Consider the following 22,146-nt stretch of genomic DNA (forward strand, 5'->3'; position numbering starts at 1 on the left):
GTTATTCATTAAGTCTAAAAACAGATAAATGCAATATCCATAATTCGATAAGTACTAATTTATGTTATAAATTTGAGTATTTTGTTATACAGATTATACAGTCATAAATTGATAAATTATAAAAAAATTAACTTACGTTTAAAACATAATAATTAGTTTAAAATGACTTACAAACCAAAAATATAATTCAAAACTAGTTTTACTTTGTGGTTTTTTTTTTTTGAAACCCTAACGTGGCTTAATTTGAGATTGTGACTAATGTAAGTTGAATATTTTAGTTAATAGCCAGTGTTTTTTTTATCAACTATTTTCAAGGTCATCACCGATCGGATTAAATTAAATGTATGAAATTGAATATTATATCCGGATGTCTTCCGGATTTAAAAATACAAAAACAAGAAGTACAAGGATTCTATAGAAGTTAAAAAAAAAATAATAATAATAATAAATGATCGCATTTTTTGAAATCACAAATAATGTTTTAACGTTAAAATTTATAAAAAAAAAATAGCCCCATTAATTAAGTAATTTTAAACATAGGTTGCTATTTGAAAATCAAAAGTTGATAGTGGTTTCACTATTAAATAAAAGGGTGAAAAAAAAAATGAAAAGTTTGAGAAAAGCATAATACAAAATATTTTGAAAAAATAAAAATGAAAAAAAATCAATACTTGACGAAATAATGAGTGTATAATAATAAAAATATCACCCTGTATACCATCAACCAACAATGTGATCACGATTAAGTCTATAATACACGAATGTAATATTTTACTACTACATAATATATTATAACATATTCATTCAAATGTTTTTTGATAGAAATTGCGGATCGGTTTTTAAAACGGCATATTTTTGTGTTCTTGGGGACAGCGGGATACAGATCGAAAGTGAGACCGTATACGAATTCTATGCACCTATATATATTATAGATCTATCATTATTATATAAGGTCACTTAATATTATTATAAATATTTTTTAAATTTTGATATTTATCATTTTAATGAAGGATATATACATTATACAAATAATACACATAATAACATGAAGTTGTATTGGGCAATTTCACAATAATTGTGGTGTAACATAATAATTTATACATCGCATTAATGATGCGTAAGTTATTGAACCTAAATTTATTAAATTATAATTGAATAACTTAACTAATTAAACTTCATTAATCATAGATAAATAATATAATGGTTGTATTTAACAAATATTGCTCTTTACTACGAGTCGAATACATATAAGATATTTACATTTAGAAGTTATTTATATAGTCATTACACATACTTAAACTTGCAATAATTACTATTCTGTTGATGGGTATACCTATACAAACGGTGTACATGACCTGGCTATTCGTCAAGATGATAAGTTACTATTTCTTGAATGACGGAATGACACGGTATTATTGTAACGCTTATAATATTATATTGTTAGAATTTAACAATACTAATATTTATTGGTTTTATTTATTTATTTATTTTTTTTTTGTTGCAGTTCAACAGTATTGTATCTTAGGTACATTAAGGCCTAGGTCAGTGGTCACGCAAAGCGCCCCCGATTCGATAAAAACTCATCACAATTATTATGTCACCACAAGGTCCAGACGTTGTACAAGTAAGCATCTCTTTGATAGTTGATACAATATTACTACTTCCACGATAATTTACTGCAGGCATGAGTTTCTATTTACCGAAATATGTTGCTGCGATATGATTTGACCAACATCTGGACGCATGTGGTGACGATCAAGAATCGTGAGTGAAGTATATGACCCAGACCTTAATTAAGAATCACTGCAATTAAAATTTAATCGCCAGTAACAGTGTTTTAATAGTAATCCAATAACTATTATTATTCACGACAATAACTAATTAAGATAATATTTTTATTTAATATTATACTATGATATGTCAAATGATATGCATTGACGTGTCCATGGTATTAAATTTAGTTTACACAGTCAACACGTGATTATGATAACTGGAAAAATTAATATTTCTAATTAACTCTTGAACATTAGAAGAAAGTAGACAAAATATATGGTCTGAATTTATCTTATTTGACAGAATGCACTCCAAACAGTAATGATGTCGTTTTTATATATGTTGGTAAATTTAATTAATTTTAAATTTTAGTGGTTAAAACTTATAATAAAAAACATTATTAGGTATATTATAAGTCCTGTTTTTTAAGATCGAATGGATGTATTTTCAAGAATAATATATAAGACTTCTAAAATGAGATATTTCATTAAAGAATAAGAAAACGTACTTTCAATTTTACTGATAATAATAATATAAGAGTTAGAAGAGTTATATTTATATTAAATGTAAAACTGAAGAGTACTTTAAAATTATTTTTTTTTTATTAAGAAATTTTGTCTAAAAGTTATACATTTTTAAAAATACATCCATTCGATCGATGAGAATCAGGTCTTAAAAAAATGTACCATAATAGTTTCTTATTAGTTTTAACATTTAGACTTTAATAATAAAAAAAACAACCAGAAAAATTCTCAATGTGCTAAAAAAAATAATAATATTCTATACATAGAACGACAACATTACTGTTTGAAATGTATTCCAGTGGTAACAATTCCAGTTCATTTTAATTAGCACAGTTAAACGTCCTTTTTTCAATGTTAATGAATAAATAATAATCGATTAACAATTATTCATATAATGTAATATACCAATTCAATAGATACTATTTATTACTGACAATAAACTTCAAGAGGTTTTATGAGAAAACTAATAAACCATTATAATAATAAATTGTCTTTGTAAATTATATTAGTTATTGATATTGATGCATAAAAATTTCCCAGTTCATGGAATTTTCGTGGTTAAATTGTGAGAAAAATATTTTGTTAGTTCAATAAATTAAATTATAAAATTTATCTTGGTAAGACAATTTCAACTAAGCGCATACAATTATACTAAAAAAAAACTAATAAAATACATAATATCACAAATTTCACGATTGTATAAAAACAATATTTATTTGTGAATACTGAATAATTATACATTTTTTTTACGAAACAATTAATCATGTATTTTATAATGTATCAAAAATATTAAAATTAACCATCATATTATATTAAAGCAGTATTAAAATAATAGCACAACATTACAATGGTTTATGATTTCTAATTACCGATAATAATATACTTTACTGTAGGTATATATATATATATTAAGTGATATTCTACATATAACAATAAATTGGAACTTACTTTTGAATCCTTTTGGTATAATAATGATTTCAATGTTTCATATGAATCATAATAATATTTGAAAAAAAATAATACGCATATTAATATTATGATTTTATTGATTTTATATCATTTGCAAAGAAAATAGCGTATAATACTATAATATTATAACTTTGATAAACGAATAGCAGTTATAACATTTATTTTTATTTTTTAATGCAATGCATCTACGTGTCGATAAAAACATTTTAAAATGGAAACAATAATAAATTATCGAAAAATCTAATAAGTTATATAATGTAGAATTATAAAAAAATGTCATGATTATTTTAAGCTTAACTTGCATTATTCTAAGTTATATTATGATTCAGAGTTTATTATTTTTTTTTTTTTTTTTGAATATAAATTTAGGAATGTCTAATAGATTAATTCCGGTGAACAATTGTAGCAAGCAGGCAACGATAACTGAAATCATATCAAAATGTATTAAGGATGATGCATTTGTTTTAATAATATTAAAGAACTATTTAAGATGTAATATATTAATTATATTAATTATATTACACTTATTGTAAAATTATTATATCTATCCATTAATCTTATATTATTAATAAATATAGTGTTGTTAATTATGTTAGATACCATATTATTGTTACCATAGTGTGAACTGTAAGCATCAATAAGATGTTACTAATTATTATCAATGAACATATTTTTAATACAATTGATATTATATTGAGTTTTGAACTTATGTATAATTTATAATATAAAAATGTTGATCTCAAAACCATTAATTTTTATATAGCTAATTTAATGATTTTAAATATGTATATATAGTACTAATAATAATATATATATTTTGGATAAACCGGTATGCACATAAAAATAACAAATGTTTGTATTATATAATTAAAATATAAAATCCTGAATGTACAAAATATAATATTTACTCGTTTTCTTAACAAATATGAATTTCAGCTATAATATATTGTTGTCATAATCAGTACTAAACATTAAGGTAAAATCGGCCTGTATTTGGCACTGATTATGAAAACATTGTAGTCGTATTGTGTACTCCTAAAAATATTTTATACAATTTAAAACTTAATTTAATTATAAAATAACTTCAAGCACTAAATTCAACTGTTATTATTCGTATTATACCATAAGTAAATAACGTTTTGTACAATAAACTTCAAATACGAGAGTTAATTGTTCAAACGATTGAAATAAAATATTTTAATTTTTAAATTATAGCTTATAAAAATATAATATTTAAGTTATCGCCTAACGTGTTTTTGTGTTATAGTTCTTTACTAATTCGATATGATTAATCTATTTATATATTATATATTATAGTTTTACTTTATGTGTAATTTTATTATGGTAAATTAATATATTATAAAATAAATATAGAAAATACCATGGTAAAACTGCACGTAAAACTAATTATTATTTTAAATTTATGTCTAAAAAAGGTTTACCTATTAAATCTACGTAATCTTTTTTGGCTTTCATTACCAATCGTTCCGTTGCTGGTTTTGACATAGTAAGGATACATCTTGTAACATTATCAACCGATCTATAAATAAATTGATTAATAATAAAATTAATATTTAATAATCAATATTAATTAATAAAATGATTATTCACAATATACTCTTAAATAAAACTTTTGGTGTAATTATCAATACTTTATAGTTTTTTTGTATAGTATAGACTGTAAAGTAAATAATATATGAGTCAAATTTTTACTTGACTAAAATAATGTGTTGTTTAACATAAAATATGTTTCAACTCAAAGTTAATGTATATATAATATTATCTGTATTATTATCTGTATATGACTTTATCCGAGATTAATATTTCTATCGTTTTCCATTTTGCTTCAGTTGAATTAATATAATATGAAGTAAACACAACTAATATGATTAATTTTATGATTTTTAACTTTCTATACTAAGCGTATTATATTATTTTATGTTAACACTAAAAAATTGAAAAAAATTCCACATAATCCAACGTACATCCACTACCGTTAAGATTGGTATTCATCTTTATATATTTATATTAAAAATATGTTTAGAATTAAGAAAGTAAATTATAAAAGTAATTATTAAAGTAGTGTTTTTTAATGGGTACTTATTTGATTTTAGAAGTGTTTTTCTTAAAATATATTTATAAAATTTGTATACGTTATATTTGACATATAGATAAATAATTTTAAAAAATTCGTTCAATCTTTTTATTCTACGACTTACTTCAATCACATCAGTTATATTGTGAAATTATCTACTTGTAAAATCTAATAATTGTGTTCATTTTATAATATAAGTACAACTTCACATTTCTGACGTCTTTTATAGCTGTCCATCAGTGTTTGACACTAATTTTTTTTAAATTTGTATTACTACGTCATATTATCGGTAACGTTCCACGTTTTAAGCAATATTTGAACTCAAAATTCTCCACTTCTTGTGTATTATTCATTTAGTACTGACAAAAAAAAATAAATCAGTGTGAACACACAGAAATAACTTACTATAGGAGAGATTTTACGATGGGAATTTCAGCAACCCCGTATGTATAAAGTAATAGTACAAAAAAATCCAAAATTAAAAATTAATTTTAAAATTTTAAAATTTTTTTCTAAAATTTATGGACGTTAATTTTCCACACAGATAACATTCAACAATGTTTTATTTATATTCAAAAAGTTTGAGTTGGTATAATTGTATTATAGCTATCTAAATAATTTATATTATTATTATACAATAAACACATTATTATATTATATGTCATAATTATTTATGACATATAATATTATACAGTTTAATTTTAATGTAATATTTTCGCGTATTTCTATAAAATGTTTAGTTACCTATCATGATTTATGAAAATAATTTATGTGAATTATAAGACGTAACTAAAATGTATTATAGTTACAGAATCAAGTATGATAGATTTGAAATTTGATCTACTTAAAACCTTACGTATAAACTCGTATTATACGGAATTTAGTGATAACGTCGGTACGATGGACTCTTTAAATGTTTATCTATTATTTTAAAGAATATTTTCATGAAATTTATTTTCTTTGGTGGACTAAATTAAATCCAAAAACTCTTTTTAAAGATAAAAATGTAATTAGTTATTATTAACATACCTTTGGGTTCCATTCCATATGTTATTTATTTCCATTTCTGCGCATATAGGAAGACAATCACATAATGTGTAATTTTTAGCTATAACAAAAATATATTGATACAAACAATCAATAACCATTTTTTTTTTTTTAATAGATATTTAAAAATATTAAAAATATTTCAAGTAAAAAGAAAACTATACATTTTATACGTAAATGAAAATAATTCAATTTTTATTTGATTTTAATAACCTAATCTTTCCAACAGAGTTATTCACTAAATATTCTCATCCCAATTTTATCACATTAAAATCACTTGACATTTTTTTTTAATTATAATATGTACTGGAAAAATATACACTTATTTTTTATATTACGTTTATAATGTTGCAAGATTAAGACGTATTTAAATTGAAATTTTCATTAATTTTTAAATGTAAAATAATTAAAAAATAATAATTATAGTAAAAAACACGTATAAAAATCCTTAAACCATTATAATTTTTTGTTGGGATGAATTATACATGTTATATTTTTAGAATCATAAATTGTCAGTGGTCGTGAAATCTAAAACAGGTGCAAATAAATGTGTCATTGAATTGTATTGCTAAAAATGGTAGGTATATAATGTTATATTATGTTTCCGTTCTTATTCGGTTGTTGTCTAGAAAATTAATAACAAGTAAAAACGTATTGCTCAATAGATATTAAACGCTCGTATATTGTTCAGCGCACAGATTATTTATTGTCTTCTAGATAATATACGTTGGTTTTTTTTTTGTGCGAAGTATACATTTTATGAAGGTACTGTCCAAATGGAACGTATTATAGTCGAAATAAGGACCGCTGTTACTGAAGAGAACGTAGATACTATACATATGTATAGTATATATTGTTTATATACGGTTTAGAACATTTATTTCCTCAATATCTTACCGTATACTTCGGGCTGGCGCAAAGCACACTCTAGTAAACAGGCGGATTTACTGTAAACGGGGTGATGAAATAACTTTTTCTCGTCTTGCAACAAACATCCGCGTTTGGTCAAGTCCAAAGCTACCAATGAAACGTCCTCGACGATTTGACGGGTCGTATACAACAGTTCCACTTCCTCGCCCGCGTTTACCGTAACGTATTGTTTTTGTAACTCACCAAATCGTACGTCTACCAAACTGTGCAGTGAAATCTAAAAAAATATACGGCCCGTATTGTAGTTCGCTATAAATTTAAAATATAACGGCTGATATTATACCCGAAGAGCGGGCGGTCGAGTGTACAACATAATATAGACATACACATTATACCGACCGTCGGAGGTAAATATTAATTTATATTATAATATACGTATTTAGGTATGTATTGAAGTCATTGTTAACGTTGCATATTCATGCGGATACCAAGACGTTCGTATTATATTAATAATCATGATTTGTCCAGTTAGAAATTACCACCAAGAAAAGGGCAAGGTGGTTCATAATTATTTTGTTCATAAATTATAATAATTATTATTATTGCTGTGCTGTAAACTACGCGGTCTTGTTAAAATTCCAATTGTCGAGCCGTGTTTTGATTGAATAATTAATTAATCAAACAAAAAATATTATTATTTTAAATAAACATTATTGTGATGAAAGTTTTAAAAACAAATATGTCCAATCAGGAAAACGTTAGTTTTGACCATTAACATGCATACAATCTATAATCTAATGCCCTCGGTAATATAATTATCTTATAAAAAAAACAATTTTTTTTTATTTTGCTGTGTCTTTACTCTTTATGCAAAGTCTTGTTAATATTATATTATTCAAATATTAATTGCAATAATAATTACTAGTTTCCAAATATTACCTTAAGCTGGTTTTGAATTCAAATACAAAAATGGCAAAAAATAAAAATAATCTACATATAAAATAAATAAATTAGTTCCTCATAATATTATTATATATTATAACCAATAAAACAACGATTTTTCTCCAATCGATAATAATGAAATGCGTAAATATGAGAGTATGATATTATGTATATGGTTTCATTATCATGAGAAAATATAGTGATATAATATTGTACTATGATTAAAAATACGATTCAAATATAATGATTTGAGGATAACTCTGTCCAATGAAAGCTTAAAGTATCATGCTTAATGTTGTATGATATTATCATTTTTTTATTATTATTTATTAATCGAATAATACGCTTCAATAACAATGGTTAAAACTGTTTGGCTATATGACAAATTTACATAACCAAAATAATTGATAAATAGACATTTTTATAATTTTCTCTAATATAGGTACTTATTTACAATTTCTAAATTATAATTTCTATAAATACAATTGTAAACGATTTATCGATGAAAATAAAATATTCTATAGTCAATGCTATAAAAAAAAGATTTTAATATTATTAAAATAAAATTTAAATGTTATTTATGATTGTATATAAAATTATAAATTATTTAACTGTGTAGGTGTCGATAAAATTATTTTATATAAGTATACTTTTTATTAAATTATATTTCTCACCTTAACTGGCTCATTGAATTCCATTTTTAATTCTCCATTTTTCGAAAAATGGCTTACAACTAATTTCTTTCTTCTGCCGAGTATTAAATTATATTAATATTGTAAAATGTATGGTATATTATGTACCATTTAGCCATACTTGTTAATTGTTTGTAGAGAATTGATGCTAAAACAAGGGTTTTCAATGATGAATCGGTGTGGTTGAAAATGTCTGCAACAGTTGAAGAGTTTTCCGTTCCACGAACAATTTTTAAACATATTTTGACACAATAAAGTACTATCCTATAATAAGTAAAAAATGAAAATGTATGTACAGTATTGTTTGATTTCCAAGCATAAAAAAACATATTTTTAAGCAGGTACTTGAGTCGTATAATATAATCTAAATATATGACTTAAATGTGACGATATTTTCATCTGAGTATATCATTTTTAAACATTCAAAATCTTTGTAATCTCACTTAAACGTTCAACACATTAATACTTTTTTGTTGTTTGAAAAACAATTACTTTAAATAACTGGAACGCCGTAGCTTATGTATTTTCTTTTAAGTATTTATCCATAGGCCATTTTTGGGCGTCATAACAATACTTTTGATTGCGGTTTTATTTTTGTTGTAAAATGACACTAGGGATACATTTGAAGCAATACTTTCAACGTTAGCGTCCCAAGAGTGTAATTTTAACTTCTACAGAAGTGTAAAAAAAAGTACATAAATATTATGTATATTTATTTATTCGGCTAGTAAACAGGCTAAACCTTTCTAGTTTCATTTTTAAACGTAGTCAGTAATACATATTATAGAGCCATATAACTATCATATGGTTATATGAAATTAAAATGATATTTAAATTTTTTTCCCATAAATTTTCATAATAGGTTGTATTAAAAATACCCAAAAAGCAACATATTATCAAGAAAAATAAAATACACTTAAGTCGTAGTCTACGGAAAATACTTTATACTATAAATGTCAACTGTATATTTTTTATTCAAACGATAAATAACTAACGTGCTTAGTATGATTTGATATAGGTGAGTTGAATAATTATTTTAATAGACTTTAATAATTTTATTTTCAGTATTATTACTATTATTTATAATATTTATATACATAAAATAAAATATTTACTTATCTAAAATCTTGTTTCAGGCGTATTATCGATAATGTGTTATTAGAGTGATATACTGAAAAGATAAATTAAATAAAATTTTCTATAAATATACTATCGAATATTTTGTTTATATAGTATGATAACAAAAACAATAACACTTTAAATAAATAGTTGGGGATTTTAATTATTATTCAAAATAGTTAAAATTCGATACCGAAAATAGTATCATTAAGAAATATAAATTCAAACAACACTACGTCATATTTTATTCACACGTATAACTATATCACTCGCCTCGGGTCAAACGATTAATTAAAATAGTTAATAACGATAAAAAAGGTATTACTTATAATTTTAAAAGTAAAAAAAAATATATATATTAAAATACATTTTTGTTTTTAAATTATGTTTCAATCATAATTTATGGGTGAATGAATTTACTTAATAATCTGAAATACAAATAAAAACAATTTTTTTATTAAATATATAATATTTTGTTCTTATATTTTATTTTCTAATTTTAACCTATTAAAAACATATTTGTTGCACTGTATATTACGTTATTTAATAGTTTAAACAAAAAAATAATTTATTAATATATTAATTTATTCAATAAGTTCATTAATACATTTATGAATATAGAAAAATTGTTTTCGATAATAATTATCAATTATTGATGTTAAATAGTAAAATTTTATAATATATAAAATATTGTTTGCCATTATGTCTTCTAGAATATTTTTTTCCAAGATTTAAACCATTTATAATTTCAGAATATATACTATTTATGTTTTATAGGAGAGTAAATTGTATTCAACATATTCTTAAGTTAAAATATGCAAAAATAATATCTATAATTTCTATATTTTAGGGTTAAGTAATCTGAAAAAATTCAAAATAAAAACCGATTATATTTATTTGCTGAATATTATTAGGTGTTGTACCTCACCATTGAATAAATGTATTGGATGTACACAATTTAAAGTCAATAGTAAATCATTGCATTAAAAAAAAAAAAAACGATACTATCAGAGACAAGCTATCAGCTAATTTTTTAAGGATATTTTATAATTGATTTATATGAGTATATTTATATTTATACGGTACATTGAATTTTCAAAAAACAACGAATATATTTCTATATTATTAATTTTTATGATTTTATATCATATAAAAATTGTTTTTTATTTATTAGTTAAAACTGATTAAGGCCCATTTTAAAACGGTGTACAATTAAAGTTAGTCTAAATATTTTGAAAGTTTTACTGAGTGCAAAATACAATAATGTACGTGGGTAATTGTGAATTTTTTTTAGAAACACATTGTAAGGACTTTTTAAATTTGATTTGTGTGTAAATTGAATGAGTATATACCTACCTACTCTTAGATATTTGTTACTATAAAGGAATTTTAATTTTTTTACTCAGATTATCATTGTATTGTAAGTTTACCTTTTTTTTAAATTCGTTTGTTCGTTTTATTATATTTACACCTAAGGTATTGTCAATCTCATTGAACATTGGGTTGCTGTAAAAATATAAAAAAAAAAAATTATTTAGATATTCACAAAGATAATAATAAATTAAATTAACACAAAATATATTTTGAATTTGTTCGTATTATAAACTCTTATTGTAATAGGTACCTACTAACAAGATAAATTATTTATAAATATAAACTTTAATTAAATTATATTAAACAAGATTAGTATCAGTATCCACGTACAATTACTAGAACACCATTAATATATTTTGGTATCGACTATCGATTCATAGAATAATATATATGCCAAATCGTTCACTCCAATTTTACCAGTAAATGTAATACAATTAATGTAATGGCTTCGGAAAATTCACAATACATTTTCATTTTTTTTTATTTATCGAAGAAATTGCTATTTTTTTAATTTAAGTCATCTATCATGTATACAAGCCTAACTCTAACTGATAAAATAACACAGTAAAGGCGTTTCCAGTGGTATTGCTTCAATGAATCAGTACCTATAATACTGAAAAGTTGTCGGTTAGGATTTTACTGTTTTATTTAATACAATTTAATAACCATGAATTATGGTTATTTTTATTATTAAACAGTCCAATGTCTCCTAATATTTTTCGTATAACAATGTAAGCATTAACATCGAAATTAAATTAGAAATATTATTTATATAATTTTTTTACTTTACATACTTTGTAAATATCTCTCCTATCTAGATAAATATAAATATATGTACGGGAAATTTATAATTACACATTGAATTTGACTATATTTATAATAGTTATATAACTTATATGCATTAATCAGTATAGTGTAACTCATTAATTTGTTACGCTTGCAATATAATGTTTACATGCAGTGAATTAATCAATTATTTTGTGGCCTAAACCTTTATGGACAAGTTTGTATACAAAGAAATTTATTTTTATAAACATATAAATATTTATTTACTTAAACCTACGTATTATGTTAATTAAACAAATATTAATTAATTGTTCGATTGATATTATAATTAATAATTGATTGGATGTAAATTTAATTATATGAATATTCTCTAATTACATAATTTTTATTTTTGCACTTCATCACATTTTTATACTCATAACGTATTTAAAACGTAACTAAGATTTAGATAATTATAGGTATTATTATGTCTTAATAGTAATTAAAAATCTTTTAATTTTAAAGTTTTTAAAATGTGAAACTTTTAAATATAAGGTTTTTTAAAATTTATTGTATGACATTGTAGTATACAATATGGAAAACAAAACTTATTAATAATAATGATACTAAATATCAATTTAATCTATCAAGGAACTGAGTTTCGGTATTAAATCACACTTACGTGTGCATTATTTATATATTATAATATATATAAATATAGATATACATGTTTTATAACCCTCTAAATGTGTTTTTGTCATAGGTTAAAATCATTTGCATTTGACAAGTATCGGAAAAATGGTTTTGAATTTCCAATTCTATTGTTATAAAATTTAATATATTTTATTTATTGCATCTAAGTTGTTACACGATTGATATTTTTTAGTAATATTTTTCTTTCAAAATATATTAAACTATTAAAATATGCATTGTGTTCAGAAATATCATCAATATACGTAACACGTAAGTATTACAATATTATACAAGTTAAACTTTTATTATTGTTTTTTATTGTAACGATCATTATAATATACAAATATTCAAAACAAATATTTTGTTGTTTGGTTGTATGAATAAAAGCAATAACCACTGGAATAAATTGTAGAATACATTGGATGACAGATAGAAAATTTGATTTGGGTGTAAAAGCATAGTCTCCGAAGAGGACTGATAAACTTTTTTGTGATATTATTTTTTTTTTCAAATCAAAGAGAGAATAAATAATACTTCATAACATTGTATAATATATAATTTTAAACTTTTTATTTTCATGACATGTATTAGATAAGTTTCTATCTTATATTTTTAGATAAAAACGAAGTAAATTTTAGACGTAATAAATATGAATTAAATTAAATTACCTACAACTAATTAACAAAATAAACTGTTTTTAAAATAACTAATAAAAAAGTTATTAATAACTTGTTATTTATTAAAAAGATAAGTTTATCATAATATAAAATGTTATGTGAATAATTTTTAATTTCTTGCATTTTAAATATTTAAATTCAATACAACTTTACGAAAATACATGAATATAATATTATGTAAAAATAACTTATTTATGATTGCTTCTACTTTTTATATTTATAACAATAACTAATGGATAATTTATGATAAAATTATAGAAACCATATAATTTAGTTACCTATTTTACTTGGAAATTATTACTTATCTATATAAATATTAATTGTTAAATTTATACCAATATTAAAAAAAATAATTGATAGAACCATTGTCAGTTATTCAATAATCTTATCGTTTTTGTTAAAAATAAAGTATTTTGATTGCGAAAGCTGTACTTAATGACTTGAATGCACGTCTCAAAGTCTACTCTGACAGTGAAATCGAATTTACCATAGCATCCACAATAATCACATTTATTTTGAAAACTTTATCAAAATAAAAGTTTTTAGTAAAAAATAAAAATAATATTGGGTCAGTAAAAGAGCGCAAGTCAAAAAGGTAAGAAAAAATGGATTTGAAACTTTTTCACGTAAAAATGTTGAAACTAAATGTCATTTTAGAATATGTACATCATTTTAAACTGAAAACTAAAATTTGTTGAGCAAATTAAATTATTGAAATATTTATAGTTAGGTATTATAATACCATTATAATAAAATTGCTACCTAATGTCTAATAATATAATTTTTATAATAGTTAATTTTGATTTACCATAATAAATTTATATCTGATATTTCTCTATATTATTTTTAATTTTTACTTATTTATAACGCCTATACAACTAATCCATTTAAATAAATTTTATTCAAATATATTCAATAAACTATTAGTTAGATGGCCAAAATTGTAATGTGACCTTCCCATTGATATTTTTCGTTATATGAAGGTGGTTTGTATATGTGATATCTGGAATGATGGTTTATAAAATGTACAATAATAAAGAAGACATATTTTCATGAATAAAAGTATATAAATTATGTTTTTTATTTATATTTTGGTTTGTATTTGATTTGTCCAGCGAAAACTTTTTAAATTAATGTTTAAAAAAAGTTTTATTTTAATTATCGTTTCTTGGAGGTAGATTTCATTTTAAATATTTTCCAATTTATGTTATTTATTCAACAGTCTCAAATTTTTCCTTAAAATAAACTGTACCTAAACATCGTATCATTGTGATCATAGAATCTAATTAATTATTTGATATGGATAAACCTTATTGATCAATTTAAAATATATACAATATAACATTTTTATTTTGATATTAAATAAAATATTATTTTAATTATCGTATATAATAATTTATAATTAAATTCAACTCGGTAATATTAGTTATTAAATATAGCATATAAAACAAGTTATACATTTGGTTTTTTATTGTTTTACCTAAACATGTTTTGATTTTGTAAGTTAGTGTTAAATATAAATATATATATTTTTATTTCATTAAAATTACTTTTTTAAATTTGATTTTGTCAAAACGATAGAAAAAAAAATCAACAATTAATCCATAATTTTATCTTAAAATGTTTACTATTTTTTATGAACTTATCATATTTTTGTATTATTTTCAATGCTTTTATTAAAGGATGGATTAAATATAGAATCAAAGTAATCCAGTAAATCGCAATGGTGCATGCTTGGCCATTGAAATTGGAATATAGTGAAAATGAGAACAATAACGATGGTATTAAAATATATAATACTTGCTGACTCAGTAAACATTGTTTAGCCCATAAAGAATTTGTATAAATTACAGCTGTATTATAGTACTGCGTGAAACAATTGTAGTTAATTGTTTGAGTTAAAAATTCTCCAAATTTCAAGTTTTTTGTCGAATTTTATATTATTTAATGAACGAAAAAAATGTAAAGCCGTGATAATTGCTACTTAATTTTAATCTTTTATACTCGAACTATTATCAAGCATTATTTATGATAATTAAGAAAATTTGTATTGTTTCATCCGTGCTCACAATGCTGAAACTCAAAATATAATGATATTTATTATTTTATAATGGAACGCGTGTCATGATGCATGCTGATTGATTTAGCTACTAGATGAACTTGCTCTAGAGATAATCACATGCAATTGTCCATATTGACCGAACCGCTAGATATAGAGACTTGAAATGTTGGTGGTATATTTCTCTAATGGTATAAGAATGAGATATAAATTAATTATAAATATTATTGTAAATAGAAATAAAATTATAAAACATTTGTTCTCTTATTACCCTTTTAACGATAGGGTTCAAGTAAGACACTTTATTATCTCATCCCTACAACTTTAAATATAATATATTATTACCAAAATTTAAGTTTCTAGGTTTAGCGGTTTTCTCTGGGCGTTGATGAGTGAACGGGGGAGTGTACCGAACATATTTTTTTAAAATATATATATATATAATATATGTAATATATATATAGATTACCATTTAATTTAGAGTTAATAGTTCTTGTTTAAAACGTAAAAACTATTCAAATTTACTTATAATATTTGAGTCTGTATATAATATATGTAGATATTATAATTCAATTTATATTAAAATATAGAAAGATACCAACTATGGTATTGTATAGATAAAGGTAAAGTGTATACTTGATCCATTGATATAATACTACAATTATATTTCGTGTGATAAACTATCGTTACTAAATTCTAGGTCTAAATCTTTTAGTGATTTACTTGATAAATATTCCAAATTAGTTTAAATCGAAAACATTTCTTTATACAACCCAACTACTGCACATCTGGACATACAGTATCTCACTATAAGGTACAGCCAAAAATCAATCATTAACACAACTATCAAATATTTCACAGTCAATAATAACTTTCCGTATGATCACAAATAATTAAAATAATGTACAAAGCTTTTCTAGAAATGTATAAATATTTAGTTTATATATTTGATTCACGAGTTATATAAAATAAATAGTTACGATGAAAATGAAAAGAAGTGCTCGTATTCACTAGGTGCCGAACACTTTACAAACCTAATTTAATATACTATAAGTAGCAATACATGCAATTCGTTTACTATCGACTGAAAATACATCAGTAACAATGGCAACGAATCTAGAAGACGGACGGACGCAATGTCACTGTGGTTATGTATGTTATTCTGCACTGGCTAAGACGAAATAAAACCTAAAAATGTCGATAAATCGGGGTAGGGTCCGTAGTTATTATTATTATATTACACTTCCTATATTAATTTTAAAAAAAGGCAACGTTTGAATGTGTATATGATGACCTCAGCGTCGGCGGTCGAAGGTGATCTGCTGTACGACCGGAAGCTGCTGCAGGACAGACGGTGATTGCTGGCACGTCGGTGGACCAGTGCAGGTACGCCACATCCGTTTCCCAGTACGGTTCGTTTCGGATTACACATTCGGCCGCGTAACTGATCGCCAACGCGACCATCGCGCACAGCAACCACTGACTGCGGAAGACTGCAATGAAACGACGACGCATTTCTCGGTAGGACTTATAGCCGAAATGGAAACGGCACGGTGACAAATAGGTACAACCGAATTCGATTACGCGAGATACAGAATTGCCTATATTTTAATAATTCGCGGCAGCGGTAATACGACCGTGACGATGATGGTGACGATAATAATAATAACGTATAATTATTTGAATAATGGCGGACGGGAAACATTTCGATAAGCCAATTTTAGCACGCGCTTGGTTACAGTGTATACACGTTTTACGGTGGCAACGGTCTGCGGCAATCGATACTAATAATATATAGAAAAAGATGAGTGCAGACGCGTACCTGATGTGTGTATTGTGTAAACAGTTTTGCGACGAGTAAGTACGTATTATTGTCGCATTGGGTAATTTGTTTTTATGGGCGTGTAAGTCGTAGGAAGTACATTCGTTCACGGTTTAATCATGTGATAACACATAACGGACATAAATGTTTAACTCGGCGTAAATACGGCGTACACGCAGGTCAATCAACAGGTGTTTGGAAATATTTCAATTGTCCGTAACAAAACGTTATACATTTGTATTTTGTATCGAATACAAAAAAATATAAAACTAATGAAAGGAACAGTACGATATTGACGAATTGAAAACTTTCAATTTTGAAAGGAAATAGAAAAAAATGATACAAAATGAACAATATGCATTTCATACACGAGGATTTTCGATAATATAGCAAAACAGTAACACCTTTAGTGTATGCAAAAATTGACTTTAAAATACGACGCGAAATCGTATGCAAACGATAGCTCAATCACCGCCGCATAACAATCGCCACAAATGCGGCATGAAATGAGGAAAACATTACGAGTATGTGATAATGGCCGAGAATAGAGCCGGTCAGCCACGGCAAGAATCTCGCCGACAACGACAATGGAAAACGGCTAAAACGAAAACAGGAACATCTTAATCGACAAGCATCAAACTAAAATACAACAGTCGATCAGAAGCCGTATAAGGGTTGAATGACTGGTATTTATCGAGGTAGGATTCAGGATAGACACTCATTCCATCATCGACACTCGAATCGTCAGAACCACTTATTCTTGAAGTTATCGAACTCGTTGAACAAACGAATCACACCAACGACACGATTTGCTGATAACGGATGTACATTATTGGAAGACGGTCCGTGTTTTCACCCTAATTATTTGTATTTATTTTTAGAAAATAAATAACGTTTGTACACATATAATACGCGTATATTATAATGATAAACCTAACCTAACGTGGCTATTCGGTGGGAATTGATTCATTTTAAAGTTTAAACACGTTTTTAAATATGTGTATTAAGAAATCATATGGAACACGCACTGGCTCGTATATTTTTATTAATCATGCCTCGAGCTGAATTGCCACCCATAGATCGATTACTCTGAGAAACACCGTAAGGATCAAACGATTGAAACGAAATTATAAACAATTACTCGTTTAAAAAATATGATCCGCTCTACACGGTATTGTCACAATTTAATTATGTATATAAAATATAAAATGTGTTCACGGGATTAAGTTTTAAATTAGTATACATATCGTCTACAACGATCAATGACGTATTTAAGTATTTAAAAAGTTTTTTTTTCACATTGATAAATTAAAAGTTAAAGTGCAATTGATATATCTCATACACCCACGTTCCTAAAAAATAGCCATTATTTTAAAATGTATTTGTTTAAGTGTATTTTTATTTATCTCAAAAATTCACAAACAAAAAGTTTATTTTCTTAATAACAAGTACTTAAAAAGTACATTTTTAAAATGTTTTGGATTAGATAATATTTGTACATTTTATAAAACTAAACTTAAAAAAGTTAAGCAGAGTACCACTATGCTGTATAGTAGGTGTCGGAGTGAGTTACTGTAATGGATATGTTAAATTTAAATTAAAAAATAATAATATATCATTGTATTCGAAAAACGATGAGTGGAGACAGTCTATCAGCCTATATCACTAAGTATATTTCATAATACGTATTTTGACAAAGCTATTAAAGTAATTGATGTTACTATTAGTATTACAATAGATCCATTTAATTTTTTCCAAAAATATTTATTATTTATAACTGTAATTAGTATTGAATTATTAATAAATATTTATATTTATATCATATTATATTATTATTAATCATCTTTGAATCAATTATACCATCTTACCGTTAAAAAAGTATGAATAGAAATTTTGTACATGCAAATAAGTGATATCTTAAAACTAATTTACATATTTTGAAAATTTAGCACAATTTATAATATACGTAAGAGTTTTAAGTTTTCACGAATAATATATAAGTTATAACAAATCAATTAACATCGTTATTCATCATATTATATATATTTTTGTTCAAATTTGAACTTGAAATACCTATAAAAAGATAATTGTGTTAACATTTTTTTTTTTTAGAATTGACATACTAAACTACTAAAACATCAAATAGATCCAATCTGTTTCCAAAAATTGCCTCCAAATTAGAATTTCGAAGTATTTTGACTGTCCCAAAAGGTGATTATAAACACACACACACACACACACACACTAAACACAAATTGTTAAATCAATAATAACAATATAAAAATGTGGCAGTAATGGATTCATTTTTAATGTTTTATTATATTATTTGAATGTTATTGGGTGAGTATATTAAAAATATATATACCTATATTAAAAATTAGTTGAAATTAAGATGAATCTCTGTTTTAATAATCCTTACATTTTTTTCTTAATTTTATTTTTTACAAAATATAACGTATAACTAGAATATTATTATATACTTTACAACTATAATTTTTTAGTACGTGATTATAATATATTTAAAACATAATATTGTCCAGAAAAAGCATGTCTTACCAATGTCCATATATTATATTATGCTGTTAACGGTAATTCAGATTTTAATCGGCACGTTGAAAATTACGACTTGACTGTATTTTATATTAGTATCATGACGTTGGAATTTTTTTATGCGCTATAATAATCTTACAGGTTCATGAATACAAGAGTTTTCAAATTAGATCCAGAGCTCCCTAGAGCGTACTTATCGTCAGAAATATTTCTTTTAATTTTAGAATCCAATAAACAACTAGTAGTAAAAACAATTATTTTAATTTTGAAAATACTTAATTCGATCATCGCAGTGTTTTCACAGTTAAAAGAGCTGCGTGCAATAAGTTTTATTTAGAATAGTCTAGTGATAATATTGTCTTAATATTTTTATGTTGTGTCGGTATTTTGAGTCTGAACGCTGATAATATACCAATTTAATCCGTTTGATTTTAACGATAGATTATTGACAAGTCACCATCTTAGAGGAGATTGAATATAACGATTAGATAGACAATAATTGCATGTTTAGTGGCGCCAAACATTAAACATTGTTTTTCTGTATTTTTTAAGGAGCTGGAGCGGATATTCTAACACGATTTTACTTTGACTTTCGTGAAGATGATGTGTATGAATAGTAAATTATCACCATAACATAATATTCGTGCACACATCAACAGCTTATCAAAGATATGAATTAGAAAATAACTGACTTTTATCTTTGCGTTCTGTCATGTGCTCAATTACCTCTTATCATAATTTATTATATCTCTATCATAATTTCTAGATGTTAGTTAAAGATTAAATGAATATATTCATTAAATTTGAACTCCTTTATCACCTATTATACACATATTTATAACATAATATTGTGTATAAATTCTTGTTTGTTATAGTAAAAAAAAGTTATTACTAAATAATGTATATATTTTATAATTATTAATTTATACATTTTATAATTTTAACTAAATACCACCTTACTAAGTTATTGTTTGCTGATGTGGTCAATGATCATAAAAAAAAATTAGATGCACCTGGAAACGAAGTCTGTGTACGCCTATGCATACTATGAAGTGTACGAGTGTAATCCGTTATCGCTATTGTCGCGTCAAAATCATGACCACAAAAAAAATTCCTGAAATGTAAAAATTGTAAAATAAAAAAATGTAGACCGTTATTTTCATAAATGAAAATTACAATGAATAATCTACTAATATGAAAGTTTGGGGAGAGGAAAACGGTCATGTGTGATGAGTGGCCTACCGTTAGTTTATTGTACAAAATAGACAATTATTTCCATATTTAATATACCAACATGTATATATTATATTATATAGATGCATTCTGTAATTAAATATTAAACCAGTGTTAAAAAATAACTTATTTTTACAAAAATAATATTTTGATTATATATTTTAATACAATGTTGTCAATGCTTATTATTTGACGTCAGTATAGATTTCACCAATATTATTAACTGTGTGAATTAATACTGAATAGGTAGTAAACATATATTGTTAAAAATGAATGTTAAAATAACTGTAGGATAGTAAGAAATAGAACATTTTTTTGAAAAATACATACATGATACTGAAGTAGTATACTATGGTAACGCGGATGTTTAGTGATGTGACTGATCTTATCGGAGCGACGCAACGCGGATAAGATGAATACAAAAAAAAAAAAAAGATAGACAAGACTGTAATGCAAGAATTTTAAATAAAAACATTTAAACATTTTTTTAAAAATCATTGTGTGTTTTAGGCTGCACCAACGTTGTGTTTAATAATTATCAGTTACATTAACAGTAAAATAAAACACTTTTTATTTTGAATGTCTACTCAATTTAAATAAGTGTTTAAATATTAAAAATTACCTAAAAACCTTGGGAAGACTTAAATTTCAAATAATTTAAACGATTTAAAAATGATTAAAATCACCCAACGCAAACCACACAAGTCACAGTGACATTTAGATTTTTCTGAACTATCTGCAGCCAATAATACGTAATAATGCATTTCGATTAATATGCAAAACATAATATTATGATCACACGGCGTCTTAGATAGGCAATTTACTTTTAACTTTATGTAATAATATAACACATCAAGGTCACCGGTTTTTAATGATTTATTTTATCATGATATTTATTATTTCTCAATTTTTTCAATTAGAAATATATGCGTACGTAAAAAA

At 24.4% G+C, this 22,146-nt stretch overlaps 1 protein-coding gene across 2 annotated transcripts; it reads right to left on the bottom strand.

Annotated features, from left to right (window-relative positions):
- Positions 1-3,389: 3,389 nt before the first annotated feature.
- Positions 3,390-17,400, bottom strand: LOC132930724 (pickpocket protein 11-like). 2 transcript variants are annotated; one of them, XM_060996752.1, is made up of 8 exons: positions 16,894-17,400; positions 11,462-11,537; positions 9,034-9,176; positions 8,895-8,967; positions 7,306-7,555; positions 6,391-6,469; positions 4,709-4,806; positions 3,390-3,689 (listed from the first exon to the last, which is right to left on the bottom strand). In XM_060996752.1, the coding sequence occupies exons 1-8, from the start codon at positions 17,112-17,114 to the stop codon at positions 3,592-3,594; spliced, it is 1,038 nt and encodes a 345-aa protein (XP_060852735.1). In that variant the 5' UTR covers positions 17,115-17,400; the 3' UTR covers positions 3,390-3,591. The 2 variants fall into 2 exon arrangements, with proteins under 2 accessions (XP_060852735.1, XP_060852736.1); XM_060996753.1 differs by lacking the exon at positions 11,462-11,537 and having other exon boundaries at positions 16,894-17,399.
- Positions 17,401-22,146: the final 4,746 nt, after the last annotated feature.

This window comes from Rhopalosiphum padi, chromosome 4, assembly GCF_020882245.1.
Source record: "Rhopalosiphum padi isolate XX-2018 chromosome 4, ASM2088224v1, whole genome shotgun sequence".
Classification (NCBI taxonomy): Eukaryota; Metazoa; Arthropoda; class Insecta; order Hemiptera; family Aphididae; genus Rhopalosiphum; species Rhopalosiphum padi.

Bases quoted from the DNA above. Each gene is read 5' to 3' on its own strand.
- LOC132930724 (XM_060996752.1), bottom strand. From the start codon at position 17,114: ATGCGTCGTCGTTTCATTGCAGTCTTCCGCAGTCAGTGGTTGCTGTGC. The intron at 9,177-11,461 runs GTAAACTTACAA...TACTTATTATAG, and splicing joins CAAACGAATTTAAAAAAAAG to GATAGTACTTTATTGTGTCA. The intron at 6,470-7,305 runs GTAAGATATTGA...TTTTTGTTATAG, and splicing joins GCGCCAGCCCGAAGTATACG to CTAAAAATTACACATTATGT.